We start from the raw sequence: 19,668 nt of genomic DNA, 5'->3' as shown, positions 1-19,668 counted from the left end.
TTTCTTGAGGGGAGTACTTAGGCCTTGTGTAGCCATCATCACCATACTCTGTGCCGTCCCACGTCTGTAACCAACTCAAAACATAAACCCTATAAGAGTCCCTGAAAAGAAAATACTAGTACTTTAGTCAATAAACATTATCTCCCAAAAACTCAAACACAGTTAGTTGTTGTGCACAACAACAACTCACGTGTCATATTGCACATGTACTTTTGCCCATATGACTTCCTTGTCAATTTTGCCCTTTTCGTCAAATAGTACTGGCTTCACTCTACGAAGAACTTGGTAAAACAAGTTCTTTGCAAAACAAAAACAAAAAAGAAACAAGTTTGATAGTAGTGAATGACAAGTAATCAGCAGGCATTAACAATTTTGACAGTAGTGAATGACAAGTAATCAGTAGACATTAATTGACAATTTATCAAAACCCATTCTTTTCAGCCTTTCCATCATATCATATGTGTTAAGAAATCATTAAACACTGCAAGTAGGAGAAATTGTCACTTTATATCAGTAACTTAATGCAAACTACCAATGACAACTTCCACGGCATCTGATAATAAATCCATGATAACCTATTGACAAGTACAGCAAAATAGAGATATGATATTATATCAGATTACAATCAGATGTCATTTACAACTTTATATATATATAATGTAACTACACCAAATTTACATTTTAACTACAAGGTCCACAAATGTATACTCATCAAAGGTTATTGTGAATTTCATAACATTTCATTACTTTCTTTTCCCATAATTAATGCTACCATTGTTCCAAATCCTTCATATGATATGCCTTTCTTTATCATTCTTGTTCTCACACCACCTCTAACATATTGCATTTCACCTTCTACACCATTAATAAATTGCCCCTTATATGGAGGTAACAAAACAAATGCTTCCCACTTGAAGTTGCTATCTTTTATATCGACCTGTCACAATCACTTGTTAATAACAAGTCATACAATTACATTAACAACCTTCAATATACCCATTAACAAGACATTTAACCATCGCATTACAGAGGTTATAACAATAAAAACCTGTCATTTTCATTCATTTTTATCAGAAACACAGCATCAATCACCGAAAAGCAGAGCATCATTCATTGAAAAACAGAGCATCACTTTATAACCCTAACCACACATAACAAAACCACACCTAAGATAATTAAAACCACATATGATTAAAATGAGTCTTCCTTGATAGTTCGAGTTGAATCACATCCTTGACACCCACACACCCACAACTAATCAACTTTTCAAACTAACATTAAACTTTTAATGGTTGTGTACGAAAGAAGAGAAATATTGTTAATGATGAGACCTACAAAGATGAAGAAAAAACTAGCTTTCCTGGAATAATGGAGCACCAGCGCAGACCTCCGTTCCTTCTTTTAGAAGCTTCTCTTCCTCATGCATACAGTATCAGCGTACCAAATGAAAGCTTTCCCTCTCTTTTTTGCTTTTTCAATCAATGAGGGCAAAACAGACTCTTCACAATTGTAATATTTTTCTCTGAGGTCCCTGGGGACTTAGGAAGGATTTCAGGATTTTAAGGAATTTCAAGGAGACTTGGTAGCGGGATAAGAGTGTGCAAGAGAAAGTCAGACAGAAAAGAGATTGTTTTAAAGCCATACATTTGTGCAATAGTGTAGAAAACAAGGAAAAGTATCAGTTGGCTAAAAAAAAGATGAAGAGACCAGTGAGCGAAGCACGTACTAAAGCTTATGAGGGGTTTTATTAGGAGTTAGGAACAAAGGCAGGAGAAAGAAATATTTATAAGATTACAAAGCAAAAGGAGAGGAAAAAGAGAGATCTGGACCAAGTAAAGTGTATAAAGGATGAAGATGGCAAAGTGCTAGTTACTGATGGTGATATTAAGGACAGATAGGAGGCTTACTTTTACAAGTTGTTTAATGAGGGAAGCAATTATGCGGCTCAGGACTTACAGGACTTGTTAATTAACGAAGATGATCAGAACTTGGCTTTTTATCGCAGGATCCATATTAGAAATGTTAAGGCAGCTCTCAAGAAAACGGACAATGGTAAAGCCGTTGGGCCTGATGGTATCCCTATTGAAGTTTGGAAATGTTTAGGCGATAAGGGTGAGGTGTGGCTAACCAAGCTTTTTAATGAAATTTTACGCTCTAAGAATATGCCGGATGATTTAAGAAGAAGCATTTTAGTTCATATTTACAAGAATAAAGGAGACATTCAAAACCGTGCAAGCTACAGAGGGATAAAACTTATGAGTCATACAATAAAGTTGTGGGAAAAGTGATGGAATATAGGTTAAGGTTGGAGACTTCTATTTTGGAAAACCAATTTGGATTTATGCCAGGGAGATCCACATCGGAAGCTATCTATTTACTAACAGGATTAATGGAAAGATATAGGAGTAAAAGAAGAGATTTACATATGGTTTTTATTGACCTGGAAAAGGCTTATTATCGTGTGCCAAGAGAAGTAATGTGGAAGGCTTTTGATAAGAAAGGTGTACGTGTTGCTTATATCAAAGCCATACAAAATATGTATGAGGGGGTAACTACTAGTGTAAGAACGCTTGAAGGTGAGACAAAGGACTTCTCGATTAAGATTGGTTTACATCTGATTTAGCCCAATTATTCTATGTTATTTCATATCATTTTAAGGGTATTTATCATAGATTTTGGCTCCTTTTGATGATAATTGTGCTTAATTTAGATTAAGAGTCTTTGCTTTGAGTTAGTGTCTTTTTGAGGTTAAGATTGTCATAATTGGTTATTAATTGTATTCAGTTGATTTCTAGGACAATTGATCCTTCAAATTGTTGCTTTTTATTGTAGGACAATTGAGAATTGGAGCCAAGATCAAAGACCAAAGGATGACACAACACAAGATCAGAGTATCAGCACTAATAGAGTTCGCCGCGGCGCCAAATTGAAATCTCACTAGTAATCTCTCGGGCAGAGTTCGCCGCGGCCAACTTACAGCTTCGCCGCGGCGAAATCACAAGATTAGGTGAAGCTCCTCTCAGGCATGCTTCGTCGCAGCGAAGGATTTCCTTCACCGCGGCGAACTCTTCGTATCAGCAACGCCAGATCTGGATCAGAACGCGAAAATGGAGCTTCTAATCATATGATCCGACCCAGATGGACCCCTAAAACCCTTAGAAACCCTATTTTCGACCATACACTCCATTCCATCTCCTCCAACACCTCTATTCTCCCATCCTCTTGCCTCTCCATCTCCATCTTCTTCCCCATCCATTTCCTTCATCTTTCCTTCACTCCATCTCATTTCCTTCCACTCCCAGCTACCATGGCCGACAGATTCACTTCAGTTGGAGCTTTTCTTGAAGCTATGGAGGGCTAGGGTTTATCAACTCTTGAAGATGGTGGAGTAGCATGAGTTCCTAAGCTTCAAAGGGGAGTTTTAGTTTTAATCTTCAGTTTTTAGCTAGGCATTTATGATTTCCTAGGTCTAGGAATTATAAACTCTTAGTTAGATACTTTGATTAATTCTGTAATCAGTGGTTAATGATTATCTTTTGTATATTGGATTGATTGATGTTGAACTTTGAGCTTAAATATATGTAGTTGCATGTATGCTTAATGTCTCTCTCATGATTCTCTCTTATCTTGCCTAGTTGTGTTTGGGTATTGAGTTGATTGTGTGTTTCATTAAGCCATTTGCATGATCATTCCAATTTACACATTAGGGAAGCTAAACAAAGTTTACATTAATGAGTTCATTAATGTAAGCTTTGGACTCATTGAGTTAATGAGGTTCTTATTAAGAAAACCTAATGGATTTGTGAAACTCCCAATATTTAAGTGAACTATGATTGCCATCAAAACCATTTTCAAGAGATTTCCTATCAATCATTTCCATTACATCATTATTATCTTAAAACACCAAAAATATAGTATCTTAGGTTTGTTTTCATTGCATTCAGTTTTGGATCAATTCATTTAAATCTTAAAAACCCAAAACCCCATTTCATTGCATTGCATGGCATTTAGTCTAGCTTAGGTAATTAATAAAGGTCCCAAAAGTGAAACGACCTAAGTTTGCACTATACTGCATAGCTTGGATTTATTTTTGATTGAGAACCCCAAGGCGAACGACAAGAAAGGCTCTCGTCAACATCAGAGATCTTCTTTGAGTCCATACTTGTTTAATATTGTTCTGGATGTTCTAACCGAACCTATTCAAGAAAGAATCCCTAAGTCCATGCTCTTCATGGATGACATAGTTCTCATGGCGGAATCAAAAGAAGAGATTAACACTAGATTGGAGTTATGGAGAAGGACTTTGGAGTCGAAAGGTTTCTGCTTGAGTAGGAACAAAACAGAATATATGCATTGTAATTTGGGGGGAGGCAAAGCAATGGGGATTTGGAGGTGAAGATGGGGGATTAAATCATTCCTCAAGTATCAAAGTTTAAATACCTAGGATCCATTATACATAAGGATGGGAAAATTGATGGATACGTCTCACATAGAATACAAGCTGGCTAGTTAAAATAGAGGAAGGCTACCGGAGTTGCTTGTGATAAGAAGGTACCTGAGAAGCTTAAGGGAAAATTGTATCGGACTGCTACAAGACCAGCTATGTTGTACAGTGGTGAATGTTGGGCAATAAAGGAAAAACAAGAGCATAGAGTTAAGATAGCAGAAATGAGGATGTTGAGATAGATGTGTGATCATACAAGAAAAAATAGGATTCAAAATGAAAATATCAAAGCAAGAGTCGGTGTGGCATCTATCCAAGAGAAAATGATTGAAAATCGCTTAAAATGGTTTGGACATGTGCAAAGAAGGTCATTGGATGCCCCAGTGAGAAGAGTAGATTAGACAATATGGAGTCCCATAAAAAGGGACAGAGGAAGACCAAGAAGAATGCTTAATGAGGTCATTGAACGAGACCTCATAGTCAACAACATATCTAAGAACTGGGTTATTGACAAAGCACGATGGTGTCATGTGATTTATGTAGCCAACCCACCAATTGGGATGAGGCTTGTAGTTGTTGTTGTTATTGTTGTTGTAATGGACTTTTTCTGAATAAATTATCTTCTGTGGGACCTGTGTGTAAGTTTTTCAAAAAAAAAATACAAATCTTGAGTGGCAGCAATGGAAACAATTGCAAGCAGATTATTCAGGGTGTTCAGACTTCAAAAGTGTCGTTATGTGCGTTGATGGGGGCGCAAAACAATGTCAATGTCCAAAATGTGGCCAGTATCATTGATTGTCGTGTTATGGCTGTTTGTAATGAATAATTGGGCATGTTTGATTTGGATCTTTTATTCATGGGCTCAAGGTGGCATTATTCTGGCTTGGTTCATTTTTGTCTTTGTTTGAACTTTGCAAATAATTTGTTTGTAATCGTTTCCATTCGCCTCCACTCAAGATTTAATGATTTATTTTTTCTTTGGCTTTGTAGAAGAATAACTGATTTCACGGTGTTGAGTTGTGAAATTTAACATGCTAATTTGGCCGCAAAAGTTCACAAAGATTTATCTTTCTTTTTCTTTTTCTTTTTTTTTTTAAGTGTGAACGATTTATATCTTTCTTTGTTACCGCGGAAATGTTTTGTTTTGTGGAATGTGTTTAAATATTTAATTAGGGACAATTTTGTATTTTTTTAATTTATGTTTTAGTATATGGTCTTCTAAATAATTACAATTTTAAGGTCATTTCTAAGAAATATTATTTCCTCTGGGTATTTTATTTTAATTTTCCCTAAATTGTTATTAAATATAATTATGAAAATATAAACAAAATTATTAAATTTATAGGCTTTGGGGTAATTATACATTCAGAAATGATTAATAAATAAAATCCAAACATAATCAAATTTCTTTGAGCCAATTATGAAAAAAATTATCCAAACAAAATGATTGACCCCTGACATGATTCTCCTTTGAAATCAAGGGCCTTGCGAAGAAGCAAGTCCAATCTAGGATCATTCTTCCCAGTATGTTTATTCAACCTTTAAAACCGCAAATGGAACCAAAAATAGAAGCAACTTGTCACATCCCACAAAATTTAACATTGATAAAAGGGACAAAAAATTAGATTAAGGGCCGATAGAAAAAGAAGACTGGCTGAGAAAGCCAAACATGGTACAAGATTCAAAAAAGGTTCAGATCGATATTTTCAAAATTATCGATCTAGAAAGGGTAAAATAAAAAAATTTTGAGAAAAATTTAAAATATTTTTAAAAATAGAAAATTAGTAAATTAGAGGTTTTGAAACTTCAATAGAAGCCCTAAAGGTTAAAATGGAGTGAAAACAGCTTATTGTGGAATTTCTTGAAAATAGAGGGTTTTCAGAAAAAATAGTGAAAATTGGGTAAAAAAATTATTTTAAATATATAGATGCCTCAATAATTCTTGAAAAAATATCAAAAAAGTATTTAAGGGTTTTTTTGAATTTATAAAATTCATTTCAGATCCTGAAAGTACAGAAATTAATTTTAAAATATTTATTACCAAAATATTATCTGTAAAGCCCTACTTGAGAGAAAATTCAAAATAAATAGCTAAGGGTTAAGATAAATTTTAAAATTTGTTATAGGACTTTCCTATACAAGATAGAAGTTTTTGATAGATAGAAATAAATTTTTAGAAGCCCAAAACTATTTTTGAAAATAATAGTTAGAATAGTGGGTTTTAGTCAAAAATTGATATTTATATGTGAGTCCCACTTTTTCTTCCTTTTTAAATCAGATTTGCGCTTTATATTTGGCCAAGAAGGCCCAAAAAATTTGTATAAATATTGGCCAAATGATTAAGTGGCCTTAAGCCCAATTGTTATGTGTTATGGGATTTATGCTGCCATGATGCGATTGAGCAAATTATGTGATTATGTATGGGATTATATGTTGAATGTGCCTTGGCAATATGTATGAGGAATGGCTTGATTTATTGCTCTCTTTCTATGGCAAATGGTATGCACATGAAATGTTGCATAATGATGTTGATTTTATGTACACATGTCACATTTTTACATAACATGAATTGCATAATGATTATAGTTCTTTACTACTAAGATTTCTATGAAATCTCACTCTTTTATGCTCAAAATCCACCATTTAGGAGTTGGATCAAGCAAGGACAAAGGAAAGGAAGTCATTTTAGGAGAAAATTGATTATTGTGCCTCTTTGAACAATGTTTGTAATTAATGTGAATTATCGTGGATTATGTTGAATATTTGTATTAATGACTAAAGACAATATGTATTAAAAGTTCTGTTTTGGTATTGAATTGTTGAGTAGATTGATGATTTGAATTGAGAAGGAAAAGAAAAATCAAGAATGGTAACCTGGGGAATAAAAGTTGACTTTTTAGGGGTCAAGTTTGACCAATGAGATTTTGAGCAATTGGTTGAGTCTAGAGTTGAAATTTGGTATGCTTATAAATCTCAATTTTAGCTTTAACACAAGTGGTAATTCATCAAATTTGGAGTTTTGTATAGAAAGTTATACCCTTCCAAATTTGAACATAAATCCTGAAAAATTAAAAATTTATCAAATAAACAGTACTATCTTAAACGAAATATAGGTTTAATGGATGAATTCTTTTTTTTCTTTAAAGAGTATATCAAGAGCTTTTCATGGAATTTTGAACCATCTAATTTTGATTTTTTTAGAATTAGTTATGAATTTTTAAAATTTGGCCTGAATAAAAGTTACAATAAATAGTAATCTGAATTTTAAGAATTTAAAGTTTAAATTTTTCTAATTTTAAGTAATAAGAAATAGTTCTAAATAGTTTTAATTGAGGTCAAATGAAGTCTAAATATAAGGTGTGACACAACTCAAGCAAAAAAGCTTAAGAGATAACTGAAGAAATTCCTGGTCTTCGTTACTGGAAAGCATTCTAATGGTTGATGGAGCGTGCCGCTTCATGCTCCTCATTGAGGAAATTCCCCCAGCCTCACAATGGAACATTACCTAGAATTTTTTTAATAGTGAAATGACATAATGACCCTAACTATTTTATGGATATTAATAAAATAGTTTAAACACCGAAAATTTTATGTCAATATTAAACCTAACCGCAACTTTAACAATAAGGAAATTAATGGCTGAAGTATGAAATTTTAGGGTCTTGGTTTTATACGTGGGAAAATAACATAAGACGAAGATGAAGTTGAAAATTGTAATATTCTAATTCAAACATTTAAGACATGAAAATTCTAGAAGAGGAAGTGGTGCTTAATCTGGTATTTTACAAATATAGCCAAATGACTAAAATACTGTTGTATCAAATTTTTTTAAAAAAAGCTATCAAACTTATCATTGTCAGTATATTTTTTGTTATTGCCTGTTTAACACTTGTTATTGCCAATTTACAACTTATCAATAAATAGCTTGTCATTGCTAATATATTTCTTGTCATATGTTGTTTAACACTGGTCGTTGCCAGTTTTAATAAACTTTTTTATATAAAAATATTTTTGTCATTTAACTGTATTTGCAAAATATCAAATCAAACATCACTTCCTTTTTTGGGATTTTGACTTCTTAGATGCTCAAATTGGAATAGTGTAATTCTCAACTTCTTTTTATGTCATTTTTTCTTTAAACTTCTATACATGAAGGAGATAATGCGCAACACACCTAGACTTTGGGGAGGCTTTTTGAATTTTAGCCTTAAATAATATGTATGTATGTAAATAACACATGTAAAAGAAATAAAATATTAACTAAATTGAAAATAAACACGAATGAAGAAAACACAATGTATTGAGAAACATATTATACAAACATGATTAAGAAATACTTAATAATTAATATTTTAAATCCTTATAATAGCTTTTATTTTTAAAAATATTGAGAGTTGGCCAAAAAAAGAGATCAAATTAGATTTTTCAATTTTCAAAACATAGAATAACATGAAATAAAAAGCCGGTCCACTTCAACCGACTCTAGAAATACTTCTCCTCAACTCCACTATTAAATAAAAGTTAGATATCTCAAATTTTTATAAAATGTTTATTATGACAAAGAAAATTAATCTTTTTATTCTTATAATTTTGATTTTATTATAACCAATTTTTAAATTTTAACTCACTTCTTCTAGCGTGATTATCCTAAACACCCGAAATTTTCACTTTAGCTGCCACATCAAACTTCATTGATGCAAATTGTTTTCTTATTTTGGGTTAAATCATTGATATCCAACGGCTAATCTATTCAAGACTGAAAGAGTTTGCCTTTTCCAACAAGAATGCCTCTCAAAATTTATAGTGTTTGGGTAAAAATAAAATCATAGTTTCAAAAGTGTTTTTACGGTATACAAAGTAAATATGTAGAGGAGTTTCTCTCCATTTATAAAAAAAAATATTTCTAAAAAGTAATTATAGAATTATCCTGCCACCTTTTTAAACTTGTGTTAGCAGCTTTCACTTCAACCTGCCATTCCAACCAAACACTTGTTGGTTAGGTGCACACTGTTTTTAATGCGAGTGATCCGCGCGCCTAGCTAAAACATGCGTGTAGGATCTCACGTGGACTAGTTAGCTATCTGACAGTTTTTGTTTTGGTAGTTGGTGATCGCTCTTATTGCAAAAGTGGTAGTTTGCCTTTTTGGGCTTTCTTTGTGGCCCACGCCTTGTCGGCTTTAAAACCCACTTTCCTTTATTAGTTTGGATTTCTTTCATTTTCAGCCATCAAATATCATACGTGTTCATATTTCTTAGAGGGAATTATAATCAAGTTTTATAAAAATAATTATCAAAAAGTTCCAATAACAATCTTAACAGTCTATAATGATAAGTCCTATAGTGAGAATGATAACCTCTGGGACTTGTTTTTCAATTGTTTTTCTTGCTCATGACCTCATTATAATTCTCCCTATTTCCTATTATTAATATATTGCGGGCAAAAGGATTTCCTGTTCAAAATGTGACCTAATTTTCGGAGGGAATTGGACTACAGGATCATGAACGATTATTGATGTTGATGAGTTATATGATCAAAATTCGTTGCTTTAGAAATTGAAAAGAAAAATTGTAAAACTGCAAAATTGTCAGCGCAGTTGAATGAGAAGGAAATTATGGCAAGCGGCTGTGTAGTTCTACTTGTCTTTAAATACTTGTTATTTATTGCAGCGGAAGATTACTTGAGCTATGCCAAAACAAAATACAGATTTCAATTGTTTATATCCAAATTAAAACACATCATTCATTGGAAAAACAAATTGAATCTACATAATGCAAGTAAATGCTTGTTACTCATCCTATTACCTCACAACAGATAACTTAATATCATATAATGGCATAACATAAAATTTATATCAGATTTTATCACCAAAAATAGAAAAGAATTTATATCAGATTTTTCAAGGTCCAAACAAATCTTTATATGGCACTGTTAGAAGTAGAGAAAAGATAAGTGAAATGGTATTTATCAACAGTTAAGCTGCCAAAAATAAAAATCTCTTTATATTAAAATATTACTACCTCCAGTCCTAATTATAAGAACTAGTTGACTAATTTGAAGATATTAAAAAAATAAGTTAAGTTAGTTATTTGTAATAAATAGATGTTGTCTTTCCTAAAATTTCTTTACTAATCAAATTTATTGGCTAGAACTACCATTATTAGAGGGACTAACTTAGAAAAAATACATAAATATGAGAGACAAAATGGATTAGGATTTTATAATTAGGACCAAAATAAAAATCAAATAAAATCTTATATTAAAAACAGAAAATAGTACATTATAATATCATAAACTGTCTGCAAAGTAAGCAGAGTAAACCAAAAAACATAGAACTCAACTGTGAAATTCACAAAGAAAGAAATCAGATATTCAGCAAATAATGACAAGTGCCAATCATGTAGCATGGAAGTGATAAGCTTTATATATATATAGAGAGAGAGAGAGAAGGAAATGATAAGTGAGGCGGCAAGTAATAACAAGTGACTTTACATCAAACTTTAAAAATATCAAATTATGTCAAAATTTTCTATATATATATGATTATTTTCTATATTGAATATAATTAAATATTCTACTCTATCATTTACTAAGTTCACAAATGTATTTATATCAAAGCTAATTGCAAATTTCAAAAGAATTTTATTATTCTTCACAATAACTTATTTGTGCATTTATTTATGGCTCTTGTTCTCTCTCCACAATTTATGATACGACTCCCTGTGTGGCCAAAACAAACCATAATAAATACTTCTCATATGTGTTGGCTTTCTTTCTTCTTTTTTTTTTGTAAACCATCCGGTATCCAACCGCGTCTTTTTTGAGCCCCAATCTCTTTGGGCCAGTTGTACCCGAACGATCGACTAGTCCGGATTCGGGCCGGGCGACAAGTAAAGCCCTCCCCGGTACCCTTTTTAACAAGTGAGGATTCGAACCCCATCCTCAAAGAGCAAAGACTCGCCTCACTTGTGACCTAGCCAGTCACCACTAGGCCAGGAGTATTCGGGTTATGTGTTGGCTTTCTTTAATGTTAATATGCACCACACACTTGTTAACAATTTAAAGTATCATGTATTTACAACTAAATTTAATCAATAAAAATAGCTCAGTAATTTCAAAATAATCATGAGGTGCCTTGCAATTCTCAATTGTTTGAAGGTTTCATGGAACCTTTTAATAATTTTTTTATGCTTCTTGGGACTCTAAGGTAATTTCCTCTAATTATAAACTATTATTTTAAAATATTTTATGAATGAACCTTTTTTACTCTATATTTTCTGTTATTGAAAACGTGTGAATCGTTAAAAAAAAAAACGTGGATCGTACCAAATGTCCATTTCTAGGTTCGTCGGGAACCTAGTAGAACCAGATTGTACATGGCAATCAATTCCCCTCTAATCTATTTTTCTGTTCTTTTTGGGATTTTTTTTGGCCTGAGTCTTCTTTTTGGGATTGCTACCCTTGCAATCCATTTTATTTCTCCTATTTCATTGCGTGCTATTTCCTCTCCAAATTTACGGCTTTATTTATAGGTGACACAAAGTTTGGGTGGGTTAATTAAAAAAAATAAAAAATGATATATAATCATTAAGATACTATATTATACAAGTAAAATGACAAGATAATTCCGGTCAGGAGTTATCCGTGCAAGTTTAAAAGTTTGGAGATTTCTTATCAAATTCTGAATGCCAAATATGTTAGTTTCATGGGTGTTTTACCAATATTAGTAATATTAAAAAATTTAAAATATCAAAGAATTATTATTTTTTTAAGAACTCAAATTATTCTTTGTGCTTTTTAAAATTACTTAATCTCTTCACCTCTTATCATAAGAAACAACTATCAAGATCACATGTTTAAAAATGTTAATTAAATTTAGTGAAAAGCAATAAATGTGTAGGATATATACATATTTTTTCAATTTTTTTTTTAGCTGAACATATTTTTTCAATTATACTCTTATTTATAAAGATAGTATATGAGAGATAATAAGTAAAAATTTATTACAAAAAGATAATAAGTGGCATATATTTAATGGGGATAAAAGTAAAAATACTAATTTAAAATTTAAGATAAAGATAATTTTTTTCTGATATTTATCCTATGTTTGGTATGAGAAAAATGGAGGGAAAATTTTAATGAGTTCCATAAAAAAAAAATTAGAAAAATGAAGTTTTAAAATTTTAATAAAAATTAATCAAAAGCCCTTAACCTCATTTTTTTAATTTTTCAAATGGAACTTATTAAGATTTTCGTTTCCCTCCCCTCTGTTTCGTTTCTCTTATACCAAAGGACTATTAGAGACTTCACTATAATAGAGATTATTTCTTATACAAAGAAATGGAAGAAATATAATTTAATAAAGTTATTACCCACACTTGTGTAATATTCAAAGCTTTAAGATATAAATTATAAAATCTAGAGCTGGTAAAAAGAAGTTATAAAATCCTTTTTTTTTTTTTTTTACTTACACTAAAGCGGGTAATTTTGTTAATCTATAGAGATTAAAAAAAATCAAAATTGTTAAAAGTACAGAAGCTAAAACTAAAACTAAAACTAAAACTCATTATAAATATAAATGAAAAAGCAACTTGTATATGTTATAAAGGATAAAGATATCGATTTTGATCTACAAAATCAATTTTGAGTGGAGAAATAGATTTTCGGCAATAAATCTCAAGAACAAAACTTTTTGTATTCAATTATTGTGATTTGTTTAAAGATGAGGAACATATAATAATTCTCCTAATATATAAAGGATGACACTAAGTGATAAAAAAACAAAACACTTTCACTATGTTATATTATCCCGCTATTTAATATAAAAACTAAATAACTAATCCATAAAAATTAAAAAAATATTTAAAATAGTAAGTTATAATAAATATATTTGTTAATCATATGTATTGGAGCTACTCTTTGATGAAAACCTCTTAATATGTTCAATAATTATAGGGATTATTTGAGAAGAAATTGATAAATATTGAAGATAAAATAGGTTAAAATCTTGTACAATATTTAAGATTATTTAAGATCAAATTGAATTTTAAATAAACTTTTATATATTAAAAAGGTGAAGTAGTATGTAGATAATATAATGATGAATTGTATTTCAAGATTGGAGTCCCACCAATAAGAGTTGGGTCTAGTGAAAAAGATTAATTCCTCATAATATGGTAAACCAAGTTCAAATCTTTATTGTAAAGAAGTAACCATGTTTAATACTTAACAGTGTCTTGAATATGATTACCTCAAATAACAAAATATCTATGCATTAAAAAAAAAAAAAAAAACCGAACACAGTGGTCCTTTTGGGGACATCCGAAAATCAACTCGGGCCCTGTAAGGCTGTCACGCACGCACATGGGCTCTGCTTTGTAAAACCTACCAGTCAGATTTTTGTAGGACCCAACTTCCATGATGGAGAGCAAGCGTGTCTTAGAGACATGCTACTGGTTTTCAAGTATTTTGTCTTTTGTATAAAAAAAAAAAAAAACAATCCAAAACGCACAGATAAATATTTGTACGAAAGTTGTTAATAATTTGATAAAAGGAACCAAAACTGTTAATTTTAATTGTTAAAATGAATAAAATAAAAAAGGTGGCTTCAAATAGATAAAAAAAGGTAAACTTGCACCAAGTTTAAAAGATGATAAATAAAATTGTACTACTAAAACATTAGGGTATTGGGTGTACAGAGATAAAATTGAGGTGTTAGGTACTGCTTTACTCTAAAAAACTGTTATTAAAAATGCACATGGCCAAAAAAAAAATAGCGTCATGCAGTGAAATGTGCAGTTTTTATAAGTAAAAAATTAATAATAACAGATGTGATTTGTTATAAGTAATATTCAGTATTTAATATTTAAATTAACTATAACAATTTATTGTAAGTTTGTAACGATAACAAACTTAAATAGCATCGCATATTTATTTGTTCGGATAATATTTACACAGTGCTCTTTTTATAAATATGTTTTAAAAAGTTATTTTACTTTGAATTATAATTATGAATTCCTAATGATGCAGTAGTAGTAATATTTTAGAATGCAAGAATAAATTTTAATAAATTTTATTAAGTTTGACTTAGAAAATAGTATCACTTTTAAATTTTAATATAAATATATTATTCTCTGGGTTATTACATGCAATTTTTCTTAAAATTTATAGTAGCATTTTGCTCTAATCATATCAACTTCTACTCTATTTTAAAAACATACACTTAAATTTAAATCTTTAACTCTGTTAAAAATATTCTAAAAAGATACTTTTAATTAAAATTTATATTAAAATACTTTTTCTTTATTAATTTACTCATAATACTAAATTCGTAAATTTTGGCTAAAAAGTTTTGACGAATTTAAAATTTTTTTCTTTTCCTTAATCTTATTTTTTATTTTTACAAATAGTCACCTATTTAATGTTTTTATCATGTTGGGGTGGAAAATCAATTTACTTATTTAACATAGACATAAAAACCTTGAATGAAAATTTGGTTAATTCTTTAAATAAACATGTAATAGACTAAATGCGTTATAAATGTTTTTAATGAAATTTTTATTTCAAAATTTTAAATTTTAAATTTAAATGATTTCTATGGTCTTTCAAACTTAAGCAATTTATACTACATGATGAAAAATATTTATTTAATATATTTTCTAGTCATTTAAAAGAAACGTAAATAAACAAGTTTCATTATGCAGTGAAAAATTAAAATTATAAAATTTTATATTATAATCAAAATTAATAAATTTTATTGCATATTAAAAATTTGAAAATAGTTGTATTAAAAGTATTTTTAGTGGAGCAAAAATATTTTTTTTGACAAATATAAATATTTAAATAACTTTTTATGTTAAGAATGAGTATTTTGGTTAAAACAGAAGTTTAAAAGTCAAAATTAATGATCACCTAATGGTTAAATGGATGAAATAAAATCTCAAATATATAACCAAGGTTTATATAATTTTTATGTTAATTATATATTTTTAAAATAAAAATAAAATTTCCCTAATTTAAATAAAATAAAGGGCTGGGTAGAATATTTTAGGGTTAAGGTGCATTCAGCACTCTGAAATATTTTTTCAGGTACATCCAGCATCCTAAAGTATTTTGTTGTGCATCTAGTACTTTGAAATATTTTTTTATATGCATTTAGCAACGTAAAAATTTTTTTGGTGCATCCAGCATCTCAAAATATTTTTTTAGGTGCATCCAGTACTTAAAAATATTTTTTGATGCATTCAACACCCGGGCAAAAAAGAAATACTTCAGGGTGCTGGGCGCCCCTAAAAAATACTTCAAGGTTCTAGATATACCATCAAATATTTCATGGTGCTGATTATATTTGAGAAAATATTTCGGGATGCTAGATGTATCTTAACTCAATATTTTACATGTGGGTTCTTTGCAAAAGAGAAGCCCGAAGGGTCGCTGGAGCCTTGCCGCGTGTAACCTTGAATGCGAGAAAGCGGGATTGGTGGGGGACACGGAGAGCGACGCCGTTTTAAAGAAATAGCGGGAAGGGTCCGGGCTACGGGGTTGGAGCACCCGCTCACGTTTTTCAGCAGGGTCCGGGCTACGGGGTCCTTTTTCTATCCGTTGCATTCGGGGCAGGCTATTGGAAATGAGGAGTATCTCAGCGGAAGCCGTTAAGTCAGCTTAACAGGCAAGTAAAAACTTGAAAGAAAGTTAAATACGTCATTCTGTCTAGCTCCAGCTGTGCTCGGCATCCTGGGGGGACCTCCCTCATCATTCGTATGTCTTCCACATTGTCGTGAGCTTCCTTTGCTAAATAATCAGCACAACGCAGTGCATTCCGTGCCCGCTCCGCTATTTATATATGGCAAATCGGTAGTAAATTTTGTCGTTGGAAATCCAAAACCTTACACTTCTCTTCCTTCTTCTCATCTTACGCGGTATGCTCTTTCTTCTTCCATTACTTCTTCGTTATAGATGTATCTGTTTCCCTTATAACGTCGGTATTTCCATGTGTTTTTTTTTTCCTTTATACCTTTTTATTTCGAGTTTAGCTGCAAGAGAGACCATCCTTGCTGAGATTTTCTTCTTTCTCTCGTCATTCTTGTGTAGTCTCTTTACTTCTGAGAACTTCGGTTTAATTTCCGTACCTGTACGGACTGCGTTCGTTTCTGTCCTTGCCGTTACTCTGTTAGCTACAAACTCTGTTCAGATATTTTTTTTTTTTTTTATCGTGAGGTTGTTAATTTGTTTCCATTATTATGCTTGCTTGGATCAGAGGCCTCTTAACGTAGTAAACTTAAATGTTGTCTCTGAGTATTTTGTGAGCGTCTTTTAGGTGTTTGTTGGAAAACAACGAAGACTGCTTCTCGTATTGTGTGTCATGAATTATTGTGTTCCTCTAGAATAGTGCGGTTCATGTATGTAAGAGATACGTTTTTCATGCATATGATACTTAATATCGGTCAGACTGAATGAGAGAAGAGCATTGGAACTATAAGAAGCTTATTATATGATACAAGCGTGGTGTGTCTATTCCTCTTTCAAGTAGAATTTTCGGGTTCTCTGCATCTTTTTCATTCTAACACGGTCTTTCCTGCGGAAGTAGAACAAGTAACTGTAACAAGTTTTGCCAAATTCTCTCATGGGTATTTCAGCTAAAAATACAGTAAGATGGGCTTTCCTATAGAAGTTTTTTTTTTTTGGGGGGGTGGGTGGGGGTTAATTGTAACAAGTTTTGTCAAATTCTCTCACTGGTATTTCAGCTAAAAATACAATCTTGTTGACAGAATCAAAATGCAAGTTCTTAGTGGAGCTTGGATATCAGCAGTACTATTCCTCTTATTGGGCACGGTACCATTATCTGGTGCTTCAAGAAAGAGTATTGGACATCATGTCAAGGAAGCTACGTATCTGTCCCCCAAGTTTGAACTAAAACCTGGGTCAGTTCTAAACAGGTATTACTACGGTATTGACTTCCCAAAAGGCCATATTGCAGTCAAGAGCTTCAATGGTGAAGTAGTTGATGAACATGGCAATTCTGTACCTCTTCATGAAACTTATCTCCACCATTGGCAAGTTATTAGATACCATCAACGTAAAGGCAATAGAAACACGCTCAAGGAAGGCCCACCAAGGGAGGAAGAGCCCTTAGGTCATTACATATTGAGGAATAGTGGGATGTGTCAGGATGACTCTTTGATACAGTATTTTGCTGTTGGGTCCGAAACACGAAAAACAAAAACAGATATTCCAGATCCTTTTGGGGTAGAAGTAGGAAATCCAGCAGACATCCCTAAAGGGCATGAGGAAAAATGGATGCTTAATGTTCATGCTATTGATACAAGAGGTGTAGTAAACAAGTTAGGTTGTATTGAGTGTTGGTGTGATCTTTATAACGTCACAAAGGATGCTACTGGCAAGCCTATAGAACCAGGTTATAAAGGTGGTTTGTTATGTTGTGATGATAAAAGTCAATGCAGGATGAGGGAAGGGTTTGTGGGACGAAAGAGAAGACTACATGTGAGATATACAGTTAAGTGGGTTGATTGGAGTGATTTGATTGTTCCTCTTAAGATTTATTCATTTGATGTGACTGATACTTTGCAAACATCAAGAAGTAAATCTTCCAAAGCATTGGCTACAACCCATAACTGCAAGGTAAGCAAGTGAGTTAGTCAGGTGACAGGTAGCTTGATTGGTCTGAATAAAAAATTTCATTGCTTTCTCATAGTGTTTAAAGCATAATTATGTATATTCTTTTTTTTTTTTTGTTGGTCTTTTTACAGTTTGAGTATCAAGTTGAGTCATGCAGCAAGAAGCAAAGAGAAAGAAACGCCTGCGTTCATGTGAAGAGAACAAGCTTCCCAATGCCAAAAGGAGGTAATATCATCTATGGTCTTGGACATCTACATGCAGGTGGAATTGATTCGACTGTATATGGAGAGGTGATTTTTTCTCCTATCTTCAGTAACCAAATGATTTATTCATTAAAATTTAAATCATACATCAATGAACAATCTTATAACCTTATGCCATTATGCTTTTCATACAATACATTTTTCTGAAATTAGTGATTGTCTGATTCCAGGACGGAAGGGTATTATGTTCTTCAAAGCCAATTTATGGAAAAGGAATGGGAGCAGGAAACGAGAAAGGCTATATTGTAGGAATTAAAACTTGTTATCCCAAACCTGGTTCTGTTAAGATAATGGATGGTGAAACCATAACTGTAGAGTCTAGGTACAATAACACTCGAGAACACCTTGGAGTTATGGGGCTTTTCTTCGTGTTTGTGGCAGAACGTCTACCTCATCACCATTTCACACATTCATCTCTTCCTTAAAGTTAATCAAGGATTTGGATTCTCTCCAAAGCAAGGATGTTCCTATGCTTTTATTATAACACAAAGTAACTGGTACTAGTACCTTGTGTTATTATTTCCGGCGTAGGACCATTGTTATATCCAGGAGAAAATCTAACCTTATTAGTTGCGTTTTATATGGTTTGCTGTAGTTTCTTAAATCTGTATGTTGGGAATCAATGCAGTGTCATATATGGTGACAATTTGTCTTTGTATTTTATCCTATCTTCAATAAAGGCGGTTGTGAAATTGTAGTTTACTGTTTGAAGTGGTAGCTATGTGTTGTTAGCTGGTATGATTCTTTATGGTTTGTAGTTTATATTCTCAGTTTTGTCATTGCAGTTGGTATTTTTAGTCAATATTGAAAAGTTGAGATGGAATTAATATCAAGCACAACTGATTTTCTTTTAAACCACGACAATCAATAAACTGAAGCTAATAGATAGATGGAATGAGATTAAATAAAGAGAAAAGTGACTTCCAATGTTTACCGCATCGATAAGGAAGACTCAATTCCTAAATTTTGGATTCGCTTAAAATTTAGCTGTTGTATTTTTCATGTTTTTAAAAAATTATCATTATCATCCATAAGTCAGCTCAACTTGTGACTTATCATGCTACAAGTAAAAACATTATTGACACTATTAAGTATTAATAATTACTGTCGTGGCTACCCAATATATGTGGAATTTTTATAAAATTTAAAAAAAAAAAAAAGAGCCGTAAGAGTAGAGGGATCAAAAAAAGAGCTTTACGCTACATGGAGGATACTATTCGTGTGCTTTCTAAGGGCCCACTTGAGGGTGTATTTGTTAGTGTGTAATTATTTGGAACGCATATGGTAGAAGCGGTTCAATTTTATATTTGACTAAAATAGGAAAAATG

The 19,668-nt window shown here is 31.7% G+C and overlaps 1 protein-coding gene across 1 annotated transcript; it reads left to right on the top strand.

Annotated features, from left to right (window-relative positions):
• Positions 1-16,338: 16,338 nt before the first annotated feature.
• LOC114737453 (uncharacterized) lies at positions 16,339-19,042 on the top strand. The gene is made up of 4 exons (XM_028925373.1): positions 16,339-16,360; positions 17,210-18,080; positions 18,209-18,367; positions 18,511-19,042. Exons 2-4 carry the CDS (start codon positions 17,217-17,219, stop codon positions 18,763-18,765), a joined length of 1,278 nt encoding a protein of 425 aa, XP_028781206.1. The 5' UTR covers positions 16,339-16,360; positions 17,210-17,216; the 3' UTR covers positions 18,766-19,042.
• Positions 19,043-19,668: the final 626 nt, after the last annotated feature.

This window comes from Neltuma alba, unplaced genomic scaffold (genome assembly GCF_004799145.2).
Source record: "Neltuma alba isolate B1F8T4 unplaced genomic scaffold, ASM479914v2 tig00013450_pilon, whole genome shotgun sequence".
In the NCBI taxonomy this organism is placed as follows: Eukaryota; Viridiplantae; Streptophyta; class Magnoliopsida; order Fabales; family Fabaceae; genus Neltuma; species Neltuma alba.
This window is presented reverse-complemented; position numbering and strand designations above follow the sequence as displayed.

Excerpts from the sequence above, each read along its gene's own strand:
- LOC114737453 (XM_028925373.1), top strand. The coding sequence starts at position 17,217 with ATGCAAGTTCTTAGTGGAGCTTGGATATCAGCAGTACTATTCCTCTTA. Across the intron at positions 18,081-18,208 it reads CTACAACCCATAACTGCAAG|TTTGAGTATCAAGTTGAGTC; the intron begins GTAAGCAAGTGA and ends GTCTTTTTACAG. Across the intron at positions 18,368-18,510 it reads ATTCGACTGTATATGGAGAG|GACGGAAGGGTATTATGTTC; the intron begins GTGATTTTTTCT and ends GTCTGATTCCAG.